Source organism: Canis lupus, chromosome 5 (assembly GCF_003254725.2).
Source record: "Canis lupus dingo isolate Sandy chromosome 5, ASM325472v2, whole genome shotgun sequence".
NCBI lineage: Eukaryota > Metazoa > Chordata > Mammalia > Carnivora > Canidae > Canis > Canis lupus.
The window spans coordinates 14,863,604-14,879,682 of NC_064247.1; the positions used below are offsets into that span (position 1 = coordinate 14,863,604).

The following is a 16,079-nucleotide window of genomic DNA, read 5'->3' on the forward strand; positions in this document are numbered from 1 at the left end:
AAGGTCATCGCAGGCCTGTGGGAAATTCAGTATTGTCTTCAAGCACAGTCTGAATGTCTGGGGCATCTGGATGCAGCTTTAAACCTCATTCCTTTCTCACTTAGTCTGGGGCTTCTCCATGCTCCCTTAGGACCAAAGGCTGGCAACCTGGACCCTGGCTCCTGCCACCAGGAAAGCTGCGGCTGCCCACTAAGGACTCTCGATCTGCCAGTGCTCTGGCTTCTACCCAGGGCATGATGGAGATGAACAGCAAGGCGAGGTGCCCGCAGCTTGGCTCCAACTTCCCACCCCTTGTTCAAAATGGTTAAATGGAGGGGAATGAGGCTCGAACCCAACCATCCCCTTTTCCAAAAAAAATTCTTTCCTCTAACCCTTCTCACTGCTCCTTCTTGGCCTCCTAGGAGGGCCTCTCCTTCCACTGCCCCCCAAGTGATGTGTTCCTTAGGCTTCTTCCCACTGCTCCCAGGTGATTACATCCCCTCCTGTGGATGGCAGGCTGCTTTCAAGCTAGCACCTCCCAAGACTATCCTCATCATCCAGAATAGTGGGGATTGGTCCTGAAGGGGGTTGAGGATTTTCTTTCTTGGAGGAATGAAGAGTTCAGGCTCCCTTTGCAGCACACCAGGCGACTGCCTCTGGAGCATCTATCAGCACTGGCGGTGTTCACTGCCAGCCTCAGAGCTGCCCTCCACCTCCACCCTGTCCCCATCCTCAGAGACCACACACACACACCAGGCTGCTGCAGGTAACTTTAATAAGGGATGAGCTGACTCCTGCTTCTTGAATTAAAGGTCGAAGAGGAAGGGCATCACATCTGTAAGAAAAAAAAAAAAAGTCAGCAGAACCTATCTGCCCTTCGCAGCTGCTATTCCCTCAGCCCGGATCTCACAGCGGATAATCTACTTCTCCCTCTAGGCCCCCATGGCACCAGGTCTCCAGAAAGAGAAAAAGCCCCCTTTTGCACATCACCACCCATACCGTGCTTCTTTCGCAGTGTGGCCACCAGTTCCCTAGGCTGCGGGCTGTGGGTCAAGTGTACCTCAGTTGTTTCTCTATCGGGCCCCTGGACCTCAAGTACATGCCAGTGTGGGTGGGGTCCTACCTGGGGCAGGCACCACTGCCATCCTCTTCCCTCCCTACAGACGGTGCCCCGGGCTGCCCGGCCCCCCACCCCCCGCCCCATGGTGGGCCCCAGGCTCCTTCCCTGCACACTCAGCCTCAGGTGAGGATGGTCAGGTCCCCTCCCCTGGCCCCTCCGGTGACAGGGCCGCTCACCCGGTTGGCTCATGCACTGCTGGATACTTTGCAGGCGGGTGGAGGCCAGGGCACGGGCCTCCTCGGTAAAGCGGCGGTGTCCCTCCTCAGTCAGCTTCCAGAGGCAGGAGCGGGGCCGCGGGCTCACCCCACTCTGCATGCTGACCGGCACCTTCTCAAAGCTGTCTCGGAAGCAGAGGTTGTGGCGGACGGTATTCTTCCAGCCTTCCGGGGCCGTCCGGAAAAAGGGGAAATGTTGTCTGTGGACAGGGAGGAACGGTCAGGAAAGGCACAGTTCCAGGGGATCCCGTGGGGGCTCCCCGGGGGGCTCAGCGGTTTAGTGCCGCCTTCGGCCCAGGACAGGATCCTGGAGACCCAGGATCGAGTCCCACGTCGGGCTCCCAGCATGGAGCCTGCTTCTCCCTCTGCCTGTGTCTCTGCCTCTCTCTCTCTCTCTCTCTGTGTGTCTCATGAATAAGTAAATAAATAAAATATTTATTTATTTGTATAAATGAATGAATGAATGAGGGTGCCTGGGTGGCTTAGTCCGTTAAGTGTCTGCCTTCTGCCTTCGGCTCAGGTCATGACCTCAGGGTCCTGGGACTGAGCCCCACGTTGGGCTCCCTGCTCAGTACGGAGTCTGTTTCTCCCTCTCCCTCTTCCCTCCCCCTGGTCATGTGCTCTTTCTCTCAAATAAATAAATAAAATCTAAAAAATAAAAAAAGCTAAATGTGACTCCCTTCTCGATTGGGTGCCCCTGGGGGTGTGCAGGGAGCTCTGTCAGTCCAGCCCGAAGGGAAAGCATGTGAGAAACTGTTGGGGAAACCAGACTTTCTACTGGATAATCTTGACAGGGAGGATGGGAGAATTCCTGACCTAGATGAATTTATGTTTTAAAGAACTAAGGTATAAAATGGGTGGCTCAGTTAAGCATCATGTTATGATCCTGGGGTCTTGGGATCAAGCCACAATAGTGAGGAGTCTGCCTCTCCCTTTCCCTCTGCTCTCTTTCTCTAAGAAATAAATACAATCTTTAAAAAAAAATAAAATGGTTGGAGTTTTAGATGTGAACAGGGTGGACATGGATATCTTCCTGTACACGGGATATGTGGACACACGTTTGGGGACAACCCAGAAGCAGTGCCTGGGAAGGAAGGCCTGGGAACACATTTCTCCTTTCAGACTCACATGGCAAACCAAGGCAGCAGTCCAGGGCCACTGGCAGGTTGGAAAGTAGCTGACCAAGGGCCCTGACCCCCCCTTCCCCTCCTCACAGGGCCCCCCGTGGCACATACCGAGTGAAACTGTAGATCTGTTGCACGTTGAGGCCACAGGGGGAACTGTTTCTTAATGCCAGTGCAATTAGGTGGAAGTAATTGAGGGGGGGCCGGGACCAGAGCCTCCCTTCCTGGCTGTTGGCTTGCCGGAGCCTCCGACTCTGGAGGGGGGCCCTTTTGTAAGGGGACGGGAGGGCCACAGAGGAGCTGTCATCCTGGTCCTCAGCCTCCTCCTCTTCTGTGAGCTAGAGGAGCACAGAGTAGGAACTGGTCCTAACTCCACAGCCTCTACTCCAGGGGTGCAGTGGCAGGGAGGGGGAGTGCTCTAGGGCCACCATCCGGGCTTCTCCCCAACCCAAGGGTGCGGCTAACTTCTGAACCCATTAACTCTCAGTTATCCTAAGCAAGCAGACGTCTCTGCTGCATCATCCCTATGCCTGCCCAAGCCCAGCCCAAGTCCAGCCCTCGGGCCCAGAAATCCCTACCTCCCAGGTGCTGGGGGAAGAAGCCACCCGCTTCCGCTTCCGAGGAGGAGACTGCTCGCTGGAGGAAGGCAGCGACTCCACTGCTGTGGTCTCAGAGCTGTTGGTGAAGTCTTCCTCTTTCAGGGGTGGCTGAGCGAAGGGAAGCGTGCTCGGCAGATCCTCCCACTTGGGAGATTCTGGGACCTCCAGCTTTCCAGGGGGAAACACGATATTGGGGTTTACCCACATCCACAGGTTGGGCTCAAGAGCTGGGCCTGTGTGGAGAAAAAGGAGATTGTGCACCAGAGCTCACTGGCCTGGGGCCGCACAGCCAGGCCAGGGGACCCACTACCCTCTACATACCATCATCATCAGGGCTGGGTGCTTCTTCCACAGGCACTTTTGGTGGCTCAACTATTCGGAGTCTGTATCTGGCAACTGACAAAAAGAAAGACAGAAATGAGTCAAGTGTCCTAGGATTTCCACTGTGGCCCCAAGGTCCGGGGCCTTGAAGTGTCTCTGGGATCTGGCTGTGTCCCCTGCCCCAAGGGCTATAGGACACCACACGTGACCTCTCTGACCTCCTCATTCTCCTCTCTCCACGTACACGGTCTCCTGAGCCATCTCATGAACGTCTGTGACTTCAGCCACCATCTATCAACTCAGAGCTTCCAAATCTTTATCTCTAACTCAGGCTTCTCTGCTTGCCCATAAATAGACCTGCCTAGGGGAGGGTGCATGTGGGGCTCAGTCAGTTAAATGTCTGCCTTTGCTCCCTACATGGAGCCTGCTTCTCCCTCTGCCTGTGTGTGTGTGTGTGTCTCTCTGTCATGAAAGAAAGAAAGAAAAGAAAGAAAGAAAGAAAGAAAAGAAAGAAAGAAAAGAAAGAAAGAAAAGAAAGAAAGAAAGAAAAGAAAGAAAGAAAGAAAGAAAGAAAGGAAAAGAAAAGAAAAGAAAAGAAAAGTCTGCCTGCCTTTGGCTCAGGTCGTGATCCTAGGGTCCTGGGATAGAGCCCCATGTCAGGCTCCCTGCTGAGCCTGCTTCTCCCTCTCCCTCTGCCTCTCCTCCTCTCTTGTGTGCTTTATTTCTCAAATAAAATAAAATAAAATAAACCTTAAAAAACAAAAGAGCTCCCTATGGGAGGTCTTTACTTGAACAACACACTGGCCCTTTGAACTCAACATTTCTTAAACTAAACTCCATTTTCCAGCTCTTCCCCCTGTATCCCTGGTCTCAGCAAGTGACACTACAACCTAACCAGTCGTTCAGGCCAAACACACGGAAGTGTTCTTGACTCTTCTCTTCCTGGTCTAGCCACACTCAGTCAATCCCCAAGTCCAGCCACAACCCAAATGGTCTGTTTATCTGTTTCTCTAACTCAATCCTATTGCAGTTGGAGCAGCTTCCTAAAATATTAATCCAATCTCGTCATTCTTCTGCTTACAAACTTTTGATGCCTTTCCATGATGTTTGGGCCACACTGAAGTTCCTTGAGATAGTTTTGAAGGCCCTGGCTCCTCATCAGTGTTGTCATTCCTCCCAGGCTCTCCACATCTCTAACAGACCACACTCTAGATCCTAGGCCTTTCCACAAGCTGTTGTCTTTGCCAGAAACACTCTTCCCTCTTCCCGCTGCCCTAGTTAGCTGCTAGTCACCCAGTAGGTTTCCATTTTGTTTTTTTAAGATATATTTATTTGAGAGAGAGTGAGAGCGAGTGGGGGGAAGGGGAGAGGGAGAGAGAAGATCTCAAGCAGACTCTCTGCTGAGCCTGGAACCCGATGTGGGGCTTGATCCCTTGACCCAGGAGATCATGATCTGAGCCAAAATCACAAGTTAGATGCTCAAGTGACTGAGTCACCCAAGTGCCGCTGTCATGTTTCTGTTTAAACATCTTTCTAAAGCAGGTCTTCTCTGACTACCTGTCCAAAACACTCACATAATAAACATTTTTATCATAATTACTTTGCTTAATGTCTATCTCCAGGTCTGTCTTGTTCACTGCCTGGCACATGGGTGTAGGAGCTCAGCTTAACTGGATGAATGTCTACATGGTGGGCTAAGAGTATATCAAGTGTATATTAGAGCTATCTGTTTGGCACGATGCTGGCTCCTTGGGATTAGGGGCCATAACTTTCACCTCCCCTCCATGGACCCCAGGAATGTCATCATATTGCAGTTGAATCTAGGTTTTTATCTGGAAAATAATGATATACCTGTTGGAGAGCTCAGTAATTAGAAAGGATGCCCAAAAAAAAAAAAAAAAAAAAAAAAAGAAAGGGTGCCCATTACATTGCTAACAATGCTCAACATAGTATTTGAAAAGAGGAAAAAATAGAGATATAAAGTTGGAAAGAAAAAAACAATACTATCATTATTTATAGAGCCACACAAAATAAATATACAAATTATTAGAACCAATAAGGGCAGGTAGCTCAGCGGTTTGGTGCCACCTTTGGCTCGGGGCCTGATACTGGGGACCTGGAATTGAGTCCCACGTTGTCTCCCTGTATGGAGCCTGCTTCTCCCTCTGCCTGTGTCTCTGTCTCTCTGTCTCTCATGAATAAATAAATAAAATCTTAAAAAAAAAAAAAAAGAACCAATAAGGGCTAGCAAGTTTGCTGGATATAAGAACAACATACTAATCAACACTGTTCCTCCATAGCAGCATGAAGAAACTGGAAAATGAAATTTCTATTACTTATTATTATATTATTTGGTTGCAGTTGCATCAAATTATAAAGTATATGGGGCGCCTGGGTGGCTCAGTGGTTGAGCATCTCCCTTCCACTCAGGGCGTGATCCTGGGGTCCTGGGTTGAGTCCCACATTGGGCTCCCTGCAGGGAGCCTGCTTCTCCCTCTGCCTATGTCTCTGTCCCTCTCTGTGTCTTTCATGAATAAATAAAACCTTTTAAAAAAGTATAAAGTATCTAGGAATTAACCTATCAAAGAATAAACTAGACATTCATGAGAAAAAGATGCAATCACTATTTAAGGACATCCCTCCCTTCCTGGCACAGATGTCCTCATGCTTTCTCAAGGACAATGTTCCAACCAACCACTCCTCTATTTACTGTTTTTGGTGTGTGTATGTCTGTTGGATTGTTTTTATCAGCATTCAAGTATGATGTTAATTCTCATCTTATTGAACAGACCTTCTTTGGCACCCATTTTCTGTGCCAGGCCACTGTGCTCTGTGTTTTCCTTTGAGGCAGAACCCCTAGAAAGAATCCCCTTTTCTTTCAATCTCCACTTCTCCTTCCACCCTTGAAACCTTGCCAATCAGGCTTTTTTTTAAATTAATTAATTTATTTATTCATAAGACTCGCAGAGAGAGGCAGAGACATAGGTAGAGGGAGGAGCAGGCTCCCCACAGGGAGCCCGATGTGGGACTCCATCCCAGGACCCTGGGATCATGACCTGAGCCAAAGGCAGATGCTCAACTGCTGAGCCACCCAGGTGCCCCCAATCAGGCTTTCATCTCTACCACCCCACCCAAACCACCATCATCATGGTCACCAATGACATCTGCTGTGCTAAATCCAATTGTCCTTATACCTCACACCTGACCTCCCAAGGGCTAGTCCTCTCATCTGACCACTCCTTCCTTGACACGCTTTCTTCCCTTCCTTCCAGGAGACCGTGATTTCTCAGTTTTGGTTCTCAATGGTCATTTCCTTAATTTTGGCTGGTTATCTCTTTTCTCTCCAGTATCTTTACAATGGGATATCCCCAGGGCTCGTGCTTGGTTTTTCCTCACTCCTTAAATGCTACCCACATACCAAAGACTCAAAATATACCTCCCTCTAGTACTCCAGACTTATATATTCACCTGCTTACTCAACATTTTTACTTGGAGATCTAAAAAGTATGCTAAACTCAGCATGTCCTGAACAGAATTCCTGATCTTCCTCCCTAAATCTGTCCTACCAGAAGCTTCTCCTGTTTCAGTATCAGGCCACTCCATTTTTTTTTACTTAATCAGCCAAAACTTTGGAGGAGGAATTTTTTTTTTTTAAGATTTTATTTATTTTTTCATGAGACACACACAGGGAGGCAGAGGCATAGGCAGAGGGAGAAGCAGGAGCCCAGTGTGGGACTCGATCCCAGAACTCCAGGATCATGCCCTGGGCTGAATGAAGGCAGACGTCCAACTGCTGAGCCACCCAGGTGTCCCTGGAGGAGTGATTCCAGTCTCACTTTCTTACACTACATATCCATCAGCGAATCCAGATGGTTCTCCCGTCTCTGCCACCACTCTGACCCTCCAGCCTACCACCATCTCTTGTCTGGATCACAGTAGCAGCCTAGGCTGCTGGCTTCTTATCTCCAAATTTATAATATACCCTCCACCCAACAGCCACAGCTATCTTTTTAGAATATAGATCACGCAACATCAGTTACATAATTTGCAGGGCCCAGTGCCAAATGAAAACAAAGGGTTCCTTGCTCAAAAATTAAAAATCTCAAGACAGTGATAGAGCATCAAGCCAAGTACCAGCCCCCTTTGCCCCCTTTACATGGGTCACACACTTGGGAAGCATGAATCACATCACTTCTTTGCTCAAAACCTTTCAACCATGTCACCTCTTACTCAAAATGAACTCGAAGGAAAAAAAAATATCAACTCGAAGGTTCTTAGAGTGGAACATAGGCTCTTCTGGATCTCTGCTCCACACCCTCTGAACTTCCTTCTGTATTTAAGTTTGACCCAGCTTCACTGGCCTCCTTCCTGTGCCTCAAACACTCTAGGTATATTCCCTCCTTAGGAGTTTTACCCTATTTCTTCTGCCTGAGAAACTTTTCCTCTAAATATCCTTTTGACTCATTGTCTCACCTCCTCAACTCTGCTCCAATATTATGTTCCCAAGGAAACCCAACCTGATGACCCTATTTAAAACTGCAGCCAAAAAAAAAAAGGGGGGGGGCAGCCCGGTGGCTCAGCCGTTTAGCGCCGCCTTCTGCATGGGGTGTGATCCTGGAGACCTGGGATGGAGTCCCAGGTCGGGCTCCCTGCATGGAGCCTGCTTCTCCCTCTGCTTGTGTCTCTGCCTCTGTCATGAATAAATAAATAAAATCTTAAAAAAAAAAAAAAAAAACTGCAGCCAGGGGCGTCTGGGTAGCTCAGCAGTTGAACATCTGCCTTTGGCTCAGGTCATGATCCTGGGGTTCAGAGATTGAGTCCCGCATTAGGCTCCTGCATGGAGCCTGCTTCTCCCTCTGCCTCTGTCTCTCTGTGTCTCTCATGAAAAAAGAAATAAAATATTTAGACTTGTCTGTTTTGTTTGTTATAGATCACCAGTGTCTAGAACATCACCTGCAAATTGGAGGTGCTCAATAAATATTTCTTAATCAATGAAGATATAGGAATTCTTAGCATTACTTATAGTGGCAGAGAGAGCCAAAGGAGAACTAAAATGCAAAAGATAGTATATGCAGATGACAGAATATCACTGCACTATGGGAAATAATCAGATATTTGTTCAGCAACCAGAGTAGCTCTAAAAAACAATGGAAGCAGGCAAAAAAAAAAAAAAAAAAAAAAACCACACACAAAAAAAACAAGGAGCATTAATTAAGGTCATCTATAAACATAAAATAATGTTAAAGAGTTCTCAAAGATACACCTATCTAAAGACATTAAAACAATGAGGGTGGGGACGCCTGGGTGGCTCAGCACTAGAGCATCTGCCTTCCACTCAGGTCGTGATCCCGGGGTCCCCGGTGGAGCCTCGCATGGGGCTCTCAGAGGAGCCTGCTTCTCCCTCTGCCTAGGTCTCTTACGAATTTAAAAACAAAACAAAACCAAGCCCAATTAAGGGTAGATACGTGGGACTGTGGGAGGTGATGGAAGGCGGGGGTGGTGCATTGAACCAGGACAATGGTTAATCCAAGCACCTTGCCCAAACAGATGGCCATAATGTACCACGAGGTAATCACCTCCCTCTGCCCTCCAGGTCCCCCCACCCCCGCCAAAAGTCCTTTAAAAAAAAAAAAAAAAAGCACGACCGTTCAGCAAATATTGAGCGCCTTTCGGTATCGGCCAGTGTACTAAGAGGGGGGCTTCAGCTCCAGCAAAACTGGTAACTTTTTTAAGAAACAGAACGACTCAAAAATGTGTGGCGTGCCCAACGGCGGTAGGCGCCTGGGAAAGGGGGCTTGGCGAGGCCTAGAAGGTTCTGGGACACAGTGAGGGGTGCGGCGGGGTGGCAGGTGGCTGCTGGACCCGCGCCCACCCCGTGGGCTCTCCCCCCCAGCCCCGCGTTCCGCTCCCCCCCGGTGGGGGCAGGGGAGGGGGCGCCCACTCCGCCCAGGGGCGTGGGACCCCAAGGCCGCGGCGGCTCCGGGCCGGCCCGCGGGGTCCCAGGGGTCCTGGGGGGCCGAGCGCCCCGCCCCCCCCCGCCGCGCCCCTCCCCCACGGCCCGCGCTCACGGTTCTGCTCGGCCAGGGGCAGGTGCGCCGTGGTGAAGGCCAGGAAGGACTCATTGCCCATGTCCCAGTCCAGCAAGCCCGGGACCTGGCCATGGAGGCTGGCCCAGAGGTCGCGGTGCCGGAGCCTGAGGTCCACCGTCGGGGAGGGCAGGTCCCGGGCAGAGGCTGGAGGCTCCGCGGCTTCCTGGGCCCGGCGCGGCGCGGCCCGCTCAGGTGCGGGGCGGCTCCAGTTTGACGCCTCGCCGCGGCCTCCACCCGCTGCTCCCGCCACCTCGCGCCTCTGCCCTCGACGCTTTTATGGGGGCCCGGGGGGCCCGAAGGGAAGGGCGCCAGGTCCTCTTCCCGCTCGGCGTTTGCACGAAGCTCTTCCTGCGTTTACTAAGTTTCTGGACCACTGACGACCGACCCCGTGGTCGCATTAATAGCTACTTTCTAGACGTTCTGATAGATTTTACGGCTTAGCCAAGATCTCACCCGTAGTACTTGGTGGAGATAGGATTGGAGGGTGGGTTTGGGTTTTTTTTTTGTTTTGTTTTGCTTTTAATCATTTCAAATTTACAGAAAAGTCCCAAGAATAGTATAAAAATTCCTGTATCCCTGGATCCTGTAATCCACCAATGACGCCAAGTATTAACATTTTATCACATTTTAATTTTTCTCTCCGTATACGAGACACTGATTATTTTTTCTGAACTAAGACTAATTTGCAGACCTTAATGCCCCTTTACCCATAAATACTTCCGTGTGTATTTCCTAAAAGCAGGGATATTGGCATACATAACCAGAAAACCAGAAATGAGAACATTATCAAAATCAGAAAATTTAACATTGACTCAATACTATATTTAACATACAGATTTTATTCAAATTTCACTAATTGTCCCAATGACACCCTTTGTATATATTTGCTCTCTGGTCTAGGATCTGATTCAGGCTCATGCATTGCATTTCACCTACAAGCCTTTGTCCTCCTTTTTTTTTTTTAAGATTTTATTTATTTATTTGAGATAGTGAGCATGGGGGGGGGCAGGGCAGAGGGAGAGGGAGAAGCAGACTCCCCACTGGACAGCGAGCTGCATGTGGGGCTCCATCCCAGGACCCTGGGATCTTGACCAGAGCCGAAGGCAGAAGCTTTACTGACTGAGCCACCCAGGCACTCCTTTTGTCTTCCTTTCATCCTGAGCAGTTTCTCAGCCTTTTAAATCTTTCACAACATTGACATTTGGGGAAGAATACAGGCCATTTATTTTGTAAAACGTCCCTTAGTTTGGGTTTGTCTGATGTTTCCTCATAATTAGACTTGTGCATTTTGGACAAGAATATCACATGAAATGTTGCTTCCTTCTCAGTCACTCACATCAAGAGGCATGCGATGCCAGTGTTTCTTATTATTCAAGTGATGTTAACTTCAATCACTTGGTTTAGTGGTATCCACCAGGTTTCTCAAGGGTAGTTACCTTTTTCCCCCCTGCTCTCTCTCTTTTGTAATTAGTAAGTAATTTGTGGGAAGATACTTTGATCTACAATCCTATTCCTCAGGGCACCTGGCTGGCTCAGTCGAGGGAGCATGTGACTCTTGATCACAGGGTTGTGAGTTTGAGCCCTACCTTGGGTGTGGGGATTACTTAAATCTTTATTTAAAAAAAAATAAAATCCTGTTCTGAAAAAAAAAACTTAAAAAAAAAATCCTATTCCTCATCAAGGTTAGGCCCATTAATTCTAATATCCATTTATAATTTTTGCCAGAATCAATCATTTCTATGATGAATGTAAAATGATTTCTCTAGGGAACCCTGGGTGGCGCAGTGGTTTAGTGCCTGCCTTTGGCCCAGGGCGCGATCCTGGAGACCAGGAATCGAATCCCACGTCGGGCTCCCGGTGCATGGAGCCCGCTTCTCCCTCTGCCTATGTCTCTGCCTCTCTCTCTCTCTCTGTCTCTCTCTCTCTGTGACTATCATAAATAAATAAAAATTAAAAAAATGATTTCTCTAAATTCATCATTTAATTGACATTCTATTATAAGGAAGAGCTTTTCTGTATCTCATATATTTTTAAAGATTTATTTATTTATTGAGAGAGAGAGAGATAGAGAGGAGCAGAAGGAGAAGGAGAAGAATCTTAAGTGGACTCCCTGTTGCGCAACAAGCCTAATGCAGGGCTCAGGTTCAGGACCCTGAGCGGAAACCAAGAATCATGCTCAACCGACTGCGCCACCCAGGTGCCCCTATTTTTGTAAAGACTTTACTTATATTTAAAGATTTTATTCATTTATTCATGAGAGACACAGAGAGAGAGGCAGAGACATAGGCAGAGGGAGAAGCAGGCTCGCTGCAGGAGCTTGATGCGGAACTCGATTTGAGGACCTCGGAATCATGACCTGAGCTGAAAGGAGACGCTCAACCACTGAGCCACCCAGGTGCCCCTATTAGTTTTTTTAAGATTTCATTTATTTATTTGAGAGAGAGAAAGAGAGAAGGAACACAAGCCAGGGGGAGGGACAGAGGGAGAAGCAGGATCCCCACCAAGTGAGGAGCCAAACATGGGGCCCAATTCAGGCCGGATCCCAGGACCCTGTGATTATGACCTGAGCCAAAGGCAGACACTCAACTAGGCCACCCAGGTGCCCCTTATTCAATTAAATTAATTAATTTATTTTTAAGATTTTATTTATTTGAGAGAGAGAGGAAAGCATGAGCAAGGGAGGAGAGGGGCAGATGAAAAGCAGACTCCCTGCTGAGCAGGGAGCCTATTGTGGGGTTCCATCCCAGAACCGCGAGATCATGACCTGAGCTGAAGGCAGATGTTTAACCGACTAAGCCACCCAGGTGCCCCTATTTATTTATTTTTTAACTTCCAAGAGGTTGGGATTTTAAGTAACTTCTACACTCAATATGGGGCTTGAACTTACAACCTTGAGGTCAAGAGTCGCATGCTCCACCAACTGAGCCAGCCAGGCACCCCCTTATCTCATACTTGTTTGTTGTCAGTATGGATCCAAAGGATTCTTAGAGTGCATTATTTGTAATTATTAATTATAACAACTTACTATAATTATTATAAAATTCTATAATTCTAAAATTGTCCCAGATTTGACCAGTGGGTAAACTAGCCCCCTTTGGTTCTTCTGGGCATCTGGGCTCCCTGTCAGATCCCATGCATCCTGTACTGTGCTACCTGTGGCTTGTCTAATAGACCAGGAACTTTGAGGATACCTCAATAAATGTTTTTTTAACTACAGTGAAAACAACAGCTTCCCTTTTAAAAATTTGCTAGGACTCTACCTTTAATACCAATAATAGTAATTTTAATGCTAATATCTCTAATTGTTTTTTTTAAGATTTTATTTATTCATGAGAGGCACACAGAGAGAGAGAAAGGCAGAGACATAGGCAGAGAGAGAAGCAGGCTCCACGCAGGGAACCCGATGTGGGACTCGATCCTGGGACTCCAGGATCATGCCCGGGGCCGAAGGCAGTTGCTCAACCACTGAGTCACCCAGGCGTCCCTAATTTCTCTAATTGTAAAAATAATTTATGTTTGGGTTACCTGGATGGTTTAGTGGGTAGAGCATCTTGATCCCTCTGGGTTGAGTTTGAGCCCCACATTGGTGTGGAGATTACTTTAAAAAAATAAAATAAGGGGTGGCTCAGTTGGTTAAGCATCTGACTTCAGCTCAGGCTGTGACCTCAGGGTCCTGGGATGGAGCTCCACATCAGGGTCCCTGCTCAGCGGGGAGTCTGCTTGTCCCTCTCCCTCTGCCCCTCCCCAGCTTGCATGCACTCTCTCTCATAAATGAACAAAATCTTTAAAAACAATTTTTAAGAATTTAAATAGAAAAAAAAACATGCTTGAAGCAGAAAACTTGGAAATATAGAAAACACAAAAGGAGAGATGCCTGGGGGCTCAGCAGTTGGGCACCTGCCTTTGGCTCAGGTCATGATCCCAGGATCCCGGATGGAGTCCTGCATCTGGCTCCCTGGGGGGAGCCTGCTTCTCCCTCTGCCTGTGTCTATGTCTCTGCCTCTGTGTGTGTGTGTATGTGTCTCTCATTAATAAATAAATAAATCTTTTTTAAAAAATGCAAAAGGAGCAACAATAAAGAAAAAAATCATTCTTTGTATCAATCAGAGATAGTAATTGCGTTTTGGCATATATGCTTCCAAAATTTTTCCATATGGGTGTTTCATTTTTGTTTTGTCAAAAATTATTTTTTTTAAAGATTTTATTTATTTATTCATGAGAGACAGAGAAAGAGAGAGAGAGAGAGGTAGAGAGACACAGGCAGAGGGAGAAGCAGGCTCCATGTGGAGAGCCTGACGTGGGACTCGATCCTGAGTCTCCAGGATCACACCCCGGCTGCAATGGTGCTAAACCGCTGTGCCACCGGGACTGCCCCCCCAAAATTATTGTAATACATTTCTTTTCAATAGGCCTTTTCAAATCAGTCTACCATTTAAAAATGTTTTATCATACAAGTCATATATCCTATAAGACATTACTATCCATAATATATAAAGAACTACAATTCACACATACACTCAATTTAAAAAGAGGCAGAGCAGCCCGGGTGGCTCAGCGGGTTAGCACTGCCTGCAGCCCAGGGCGTGATCCTGGAGACCCGGGATCCAGTCCCGCGTCGGGCTCCCTGCATGGAGCCTGCTTCTCCCTCTGCCTGTGTCTCTCATGAATAAATAAATAAAATCTTTAGAAAAAAAAAGGTATACTAATGTCCCAATAATGACGTGAAAAGATTCTCAACATCACTAATCATTAGGGAAATGCGAATGAAAACTATAAAGAAACACTACTTCACATCCATTGGGATGGCTATCATAAAAACAAATAAATAAAATGCAGAAAATAATAATAAGAGTTGATGAGGATATGGAGAAATTAGAACCCTGGTGCATTGCCAGTGAGAATGTAAAATGGTGCGGGCCTGTGGAAAATGGTATAATGGTTCCTCAAAAAATTAAACAGAATCACCACATGATCTAGCCATTCCACTTCTGGGTATACACCCAAAAGTACTGAGTGCATAGACCTGAACAGATGTTTGTACAATAACTAAAAGGTAGAAACAACACAAATGTCCATCAGCAGGTGAATGCATAAACGAATGTGTTCTCTACATATAATGGCATATTATTTAGCCTTAAAAATGAATTAAAAAATAAATTAAAAAAATGCTTGGGCACAGGCCACAACACAGATGAACCTAGGAAATATTGTGCCAGGTGAAATAAACCAGACACAGAAAGACAAATTGTGCACAATTCCACTTTAATTAGATACCTAGAAGGGCCAAATTCGTAGAGACAGAAAGTGGAATGGTGGTTGATAAGGGTTGGCAGGAGGAGGGAATGGGTACAGAATTTCTCTTTGGGATACTGAAAAAGTACTGGAGATGATGCTGGTGGCGGTCGCCCAGCAATGGGAATGTGTTTAATGCCACGGAACTGAATGTACAGAAATGATTAAAATAGTAAATTTCATGTTATGTATATTTCCCCACAATTTAAAAAAATGTTTATATGGATAAGTTCCAAACTTCGGCTCACATAGGAACCTCCTGGGGATCTTGAAAAGATACTAATGCCTGGTTGCCACCCCAGTCATTCTGATTCTGGTGTGGGGTATGGCTTAGGTGTTGGACTTTTTTATTTTTTTTTTATTTTTAAAAAGATTTTATTTACCTATTCGTGATAGGCAGAGAGAGAGAGAGAAAGAGAGAGAGAGAGACACGCAGAGACACAGGCAGAGGGAGAAGCAGGCTCCATGCTGGGAGCCTGACATGGGACTTGATCCCGGGTCTCCAGGATTGCGCCCTGGGCCAAAGGCAGGCGCCAAACCACTGAGCCACCCAGGGATCCCCGTATTGGAGTTTTTTAAAGTCCCCTGGTTGAATCCAGTGTGCAGTGCACTTTGGCTCCCAATCTGATGCTCTTCCCCTGGCCTGAGGTTGGGCTCCCATGTCCCCTTGGCTGGTGTGATTAGGCAGGGAAGCACAGTCCAGACCATTCTCTCCGCAGGGCACATCTCCCTGCCAGTCTCTCCTGACTTCAGGCCTTAGCTCTGTTAGGCCCACCCAGACAAAGAAGTGTTCAGTCCAGTGTTCATCCCTTCTCTTTCTTTTCTTTTCTTTCTTTCTTTTCTTTTCTTTTCTTTTCTTTCTTTTCTTTTCTTTTCTTTTCTTTTCTTTTCTTCTTTTCTTTTCTTTTCTTTTCTTTCTTTCAGATTGAGAGAAAGTCTGTGCAAAGGCCCTGAGGCAAGAAGGAACACAGGACATCAGAGAGAACACAGTGAGAACAGAGGGGCAGTTAGAGGAGAGACCTGGTAGTTGTCAAGAGACCTTGATAGTTGTCGCCTTAAAGATCCTGGTGTCTCCCCTAAGATCAATACAAAGGTCACTGATCCTTACAAGGGATATGTATGGGAAAGGGGACCACTCCTGTTCTTTTCCCTCAGCTACCAGATTGTACCACTCTCGTTTCCCCGCACCCAGGATTCTTTCACTTCTGCTTCCTCCTCCAGGCCCCTTAGCCTATTCTCCACTTCTCCCATCCCTAGCACCCTGTCCAAGGTGTCACCCTGGTGGCCCTCTTTGTCTCCAGTCAGAGCCTGTACCCCTTTCCCCAGGACTTCCTTTAGCT

General features: G+C 47.4%; 1 protein-coding gene across 3 annotated transcripts; it reads right to left on the reverse strand.

The window, feature by feature from the left end:
- Positions 1 to 737: 737 nt before the first annotated feature.
- On the reverse strand, positions 738 to 9,669 carry FOXR1 (forkhead box R1). Of its 3 annotated transcripts, none has more exons than XM_025465301.3 (6): positions 9,427 to 9,669; positions 3,359 to 3,433; positions 3,017 to 3,270; positions 2,550 to 2,776; positions 1,276 to 1,514; positions 738 to 814 (listed from the first exon to the last, which is right to left on the reverse strand). In XM_025465301.3, the coding sequence occupies exons 1-6, from the start codon at positions 9,485 to 9,487 to the stop codon at positions 786 to 788; spliced, it is 885 nt and encodes a 294-aa protein (XP_025321086.3). In that variant the 5' UTR covers positions 9,488 to 9,669; the 3' UTR covers positions 738 to 785. The 3 variants fall into 3 exon arrangements, with proteins under 3 accessions (XP_025321086.3, XP_025321084.3, XP_025321085.3); XM_025465299.3 differs by lacking the exon at positions 9,427 to 9,669 and adding an exon at positions 3,603 to 3,824; XM_025465300.3 differs by lacking the exon at positions 9,427 to 9,669 and adding an exon at positions 3,577 to 3,823.
- Positions 9,670 to 16,079: the final 6,410 nt, after the last annotated feature.

Coding starts and splice junctions, on each gene's coding strand:
- FOXR1 (XM_025465301.3), bottom strand. CDS start 9,487: ATGGGCAATGAGTCCTTCCTGGCCTTCACCACGGCGCACCTGCCCCTG. Junction 2,777..3,016: donor CTTCCCCCAGCACCTGGGAG/GTAGGGATTTCT, acceptor GTGCTCCTCTAG/CTCACAGAAGAGGAGGAGGC. Junction 815..1,275: donor GCAGTGCATGAGCCAACCGG/GTGAGCGGCCCT, acceptor TTTTTCTTACAG/ATGTGATGCCCTTCCTCTTC.